Source organism: Emiliania huxleyi (genome assembly GCF_000372725.1).
Source record: "Emiliania huxleyi CCMP1516 unplaced genomic scaffold EMIHUscaffold_609, whole genome shotgun sequence".
Taxonomy (NCBI): domain Eukaryota; phylum Haptophyta; order Isochrysidales; family Noelaerhabdaceae; genus Emiliania; species Emiliania huxleyi.
In genome coordinates, this window is record NW_005197433.1 from 8,208 (window position 1) to 13,106 (window position 4,899).

At 63.8% G+C, this 4,899-nt stretch overlaps 2 protein-coding genes across 2 annotated transcripts; one reads left to right on the forward strand and one right to left on the reverse strand.

Annotated features, from left to right (window-relative positions):
- Nucleotides 1-791: 791 nt before the first annotated feature.
- EMIHUDRAFT_470892 (hypothetical protein) lies at nt 792-3,837 on the reverse strand (the record flags this gene model as incomplete). Its single annotated transcript, XM_005764051.1, has 2 exons — nt 792-1,220; nt 2,251-3,837. 2 exons carry the CDS (start codon nt 3,835-3,837, stop codon nt 792-794), a joined length of 2,016 nt encoding a protein of 671 aa, XP_005764108.1.
- A 318-nt stretch (nt 3,838-4,155) lies between these two features.
- On the forward strand, nt 4,156-4,527 carry EMIHUDRAFT_247830 (hypothetical protein; the record flags this gene model as incomplete). Its single annotated transcript, XM_005764052.1, has 1 exon — nt 4,156-4,527. The coding sequence occupies one exon, from the start codon at nt 4,156-4,158 to the stop codon at nt 4,525-4,527; it is 372 nt and encodes a 123-aa protein (XP_005764109.1).
- Between the last annotated feature and the right edge of the window lie 372 nt (nt 4,528-4,899).

Consider the following 4,899-nt stretch of genomic DNA (forward strand, 5'->3'; position numbering starts at 1 on the left):
CCCTTTCCCCAGGGGTTACATTGGGTGTGCACCCTTGGGGTTTTTCCCCAAATTATTTTTTTATTCCCGGGGGGGTGGGGGGGGAGCCCCCCGGGGGGAAAAAAAGTGCCGGGGGGGAATTTGGGCCCAGGGGGGGAAAAAACGTCTAGGGGTTCTAAAAAGGCGGGGGGGGTTAAAACCTTTTCCGGGTGCAAAAAACTTTTTGGGGGGGAAAAAGGGCCCAAATTTTTTTGAAAAAAATTTTTTGCCTTTTGGGGCCCCCCCCCCCCCCCTTCTTCTTCCCTCTGGGGTTCCCCGGCTTAAAGTTTTTACCCCCCCCCCCTTCCCCCCCCCCCCTTCTTTTCCCCCCCCCCCCTCCTTTCCTCCTCTCCCCTCCGTCCCAGCTCCACTCATCCCTCTCTCGCCCTCTCCTGCAGGTGCAGGGAAGATACGAAACGAAAATTGGTGGGCCTGCCCACCCCGGAGTGGTTCGACTCCACACAAACCCGAGACGGTGATGGGAGGCGTCGTACGATGATCTCAGGCCCAGTGAGGTAGTGCATCTGACTACCCCGGATCCTGCTGAACAAGCTCCTCTTGTAGCTCGATCGGTCACACCGCCATCGCCGTCGGGGAGAGGGGGGACGACACTGCTTCGGCAGCGTGCACCTCGATCCTGTACCGTGTTTGTTATGACCCCCCCCAATGAACACACCAGTGAGGGAGGGCGAGACGATCGAGGGGTCCCGTACCACGCGGAATCGGCCCTATCCAGTGCTCAAGTGCTCAAGACAGAACATGCTCTCATCGGCTCAGGGCGCGAGCGCCGCCGCGAGCTCGCTCTTGTCGCAGTTTGCGACATGGGCAAGCACGTGGCCGTGGCAGTCGTGCGGTGCACACCAGCAAGCGAGCACCTTGCCACGGAGCTCAGAGCGTGCCCGCGCGACCAGCCCCGGGCGATCTGCAAGCCACGCTCGGTAGCTGGCGATCACCCGGGCGCGCTCACCGGAGTCGATTCTGGTCATCTGGAGCGGATTGCCCCAGCCGCCGTCGCATCCGGCTGGAGCACCCGCACATTTGCGGCCGACGTACGTGTCGTACTTCTCGCCCCGCCGGCAGTAGACCACGAGGTGGCGGAACCCGCCTCCCAGCGGCTCCGGCGTGCGCTTGTCGACGTCATTGCGAGTGTTCGCGCAGCCGACGCCGGCCGCCAGCTTGTCGCGCTTCATGTAGTACATCCCCTAACGGCAGGGGAAGGGCGGTGGGGAGATGTGGGTGTTGCCACTGGAGATCTCGCACGCCATACGACCTGGTCTACTAGGCTTGCAGCCTTACCTTCCCGTTCGCAAGCGGATAGCGGATCGCATTCTCCTTGTCGTGGGTGGGCTGCCGCAGGCGGGAAGGCGGGCACGCTTTGCCGCGCTGCCTGGGACGGCGGTGCAGTATGGGGGCTGCAGGGCAGCTCACGAAGTAGCCGCGTTCCTTCTGCGGGGTGCTTGCCATGGTGCTGCGGTGCTGAGCGGGGAGCGGAGGGTCCGATGCGCTAGATGGATCGAGCCGAGAACGGCGGGTGGGGACACGAATGGGATCCCTGAACGTTTCCGCAGGCGGGAAGGCAACACGGAGTGGCGAACGGAATTAAGCTCCAACCGAGGGAGGGAGGCGCGTTCGGCGCTCGCTCACCGGCGCGTCGGACGATTGATTGCGTCGATCTCTTGACGAGGAACAAACAGGAAACAAGATCACATTAAGGAACTGGAGGCTGTGCTCAATGCCATGCCTCCATGAAGGAGACCCTCCTCCATTGACCGAGGCTCGGTGACTAGCGTACTCATCTGGCGTGGGAGATCCGCAATACCCCCCCAATGTGTGACTGGCCGCGTATCCGGCTTCGGATGGGAGAAAAGGAGCGCGAGCGGGTCCCCGCCCAGCGGTCTATGGGATCTTGTTCCTCTAGTCTTGCTGATCTCATCCATTTTTGATGCCCAGGACATTTGGCTTTCGCCCCCATCACACAAAAATCATTATTGTCTATTCGGATATTTTTTGCCCATACATACACACAAAATCATTGGACACACACATAGAGTAACTATCGAGACTCTCTCCTGGGGTGTGAACGTGAAGTGATCTGGGAGGGGGTCGCGTGGGGCTTCAGCCGTGGTGGGGATCAATCAGCCGTGTGCGCGCGTGCACCGCTCTAGTGGTTCAGCTGCTGTGCCGCCGCTGCTTCCGCTTCTCCGCCGGGGCCTCGGCGAGCATCGAGCGCACAGCCTCCCACTCCTGCATCCTCACCTCCAACCCGTCATCGCCGGCCGCCTGCTGCTCGCAGAGCTTCGCGTGGTACTTTGCTGCCTCGGCGGCGGGGGTGGTGCCCCACCGGTCCTTGGGCTCGCGCCTCACGTTCTCAATCGAGAGCAGGTAGACGACGCAATCCGTCTGCCCCTTCGCGCACGCCAAGTGGAGCGGCGTCCGCCCGTCGCGGTCGCCGTGGCCGAGGAGCGTCGGCCGCTCCCGCAGCGCGTGAAGGTTGCCCAGCGATGCCGCGTGCACCAGCCGGTGCACCAGCAGCTCCACCTGCTTGTCCTCGTCCGCCGCGTCTCCGTCGGCGACCGCCGCCACCGTCCGCGGCGCGGCGCCGTTGTCGCTGCCGTGGGCCCCTCCCTCCCTCCCGCCGTCCCTCGCGGCCTCCTTCCCGGCGTCCCATCGCCACGACGGCGACGCGGGCTCGGAGAGCACGCGGCCAAAGACGTGGTAACGCGACGCGGTGAGGCGCGCGAACGCGTTGCAAAACGCGAGGCCCCGCACCGAGTTGCCGTGCTCGTCGAGCCGCGGCGAGTAGATGCAGAAGCCGCCGACGCCGGGCACCACCAGCATCACCGCGCCGGAGACGCCCGACTTTGCTGGCAGGCCGACCGTGAAGCCAAACTGGCCGCTAAAGTCGTACATCCCGCAGCCGTGCATGATGGAGAGCACGTCCTTGACGATGTACGGGCTGACGACCGCCTCTCCCGAGGTGGGGCACGTGCCGTGATTGGCGAGCGTCGCTGCCATGACCGCGCCGACCTCGGAGTTGATCGTCACGGAGCAGGTCTGGAAGTAGAGGTCGAGGTGGTCTTGCAACTGAGAGGGGGTCGGGTAGCCGTCAAAGGCGCCGTGCTGTCGCATGTGGTAAGCCAGCGCGACGTTCCGGTCGGCGTGGTGCTTCTCCGACAGAAAGACCCCGTTGTCGAAGCCGATGTTGCCCGCACCGCCGCCAGAGAGGCGGCGGTAGAAGCCGATGACCTCGTCGAAGCGCGCGGCTGGCTCCTTTGCCGGCTCGATGAGGCTGGCCACGATGATGGCGCCGGCGTTGATGAGCGGATTGTGCGGGAGGCCCTGCGCGTTGAGACAAAACTCGTTGAACGCGCGGCCGCTCGGCTCGAACCCCACGTGCTCGTGCACAGGCGCGCCCCGTCCCGCCGCCTGCAGGTTGCGAGCGAGGCAGTAGTTGAGCGGCTTGCTCGTGCTTTGCAGACAATAGGTCGCACGGCTGTCGCCGACCGCTGAGATTCGGCCGTGGACGTCGCAGAAGGCCACACCGAAGAGGGCTGGGTCCGCCTGTGCGAGCTGAGGAATGTAGTCGGCCACGCTCCCGCTGCATTCGTGCCGGACCTCCTCAAACAAGTCGGAGAGCAGGCTGTGCAGAGCGTCTCCGGTTGTCTGGCGGCGGACGACCAGCGTGTCCTTGTCCTCGGTTGCCATGCTGCTCGACTCGACTGTCACGCGCTGCCGGCGCGGGGCCGCCGCGGAGCGCCCAGTCCAGAGGAGGAAGGAGGATGGAAGAGGATGGAAGAGAGCTATCACGCCTAGATTCATTTTCCCTTCTTTGTTCTAACACCCCCTTTTCCAGATTCAAACTAGCACCACGGCGCGAGCCGATCTGCTGGCAGTTAGCTCAGCTAGCACAGCGAGCTGTTGCGGCATCAGGGGCTCGACGGCGGCCGGCGGCACGGTGGCAGCAGGCGGATGCGATACGTACGGAGCGGCGGGCGCGGCTGAGCTGGAGCAGTCTTTCTTCCTCGAAGTTGCAACCTGTCCGCCGACTTTGATCGCTTGCATCCGCCCGCCGCGCGCAACACGCGCCCGCCTCGGCAGCCTCCGCTCCCTCGTCCTCCTCGCCCTCGTTTGTTCGCCATGGAATACGCGCTCACCCCGGGGCAGATCGACACCTTCCCGATCGGTTTTGTCTGGTACATCCTCCTCTTGATCCCCGTCCTCGGCACCTACATCTTCTCGTTTGCATACAACACGTGCGTCAAGTGTTGCTGCAACCTCAAGGCAGATGCGCCGTTCTACGAACAAAACTCGCGGAACGCAGTTTACTCAGGCACGCCGCGCGTGAATGGCCTCCCGCTCTCGTTGTGCTGCGGCCTGAAGGAGAAAGTGCACGGGGCAGCCTCCGCCGATCCTGAGGCGCCGGCCGCGTCCAAGTCAGAGAAGCCCGCCTATCCGCTCCCGACAAAGGCATACATCAGCTCGCTGAAGAAGGCTAACGGTCTCCTCTGAGCATGGAGCGCAGTGGCGTAGAGCGTAATGGCATGAGCACGCATTTTAGCGTGTTGCACCAGCCTCGCTTCGGTCTGTGCGTTCCGTCGGCTCTCTGCGCGCGTCCCCCCTGGCCATGAGACGATATTTAGGCCCCCTCTCGAGCCTCATCACGCTCGTGCCCCCCGATCATCGTGTGTGTGATTTTCTCCGGTTCGGACTCTCGACAGTGGTGTGAGTGTCGGCATTTCCCGGCGGTGTGTAAGATATTTTTCCGCGTGGTTGCGGCCGAGACCCCCGGAGTGTCGCGGGGGCTCGCGCGGGCCGGGGGGCGCGCGCGATCCCCCGCCGCCCGTGGGCCTTCAAATGGTTGAATCAGCATTGACCCCCGCG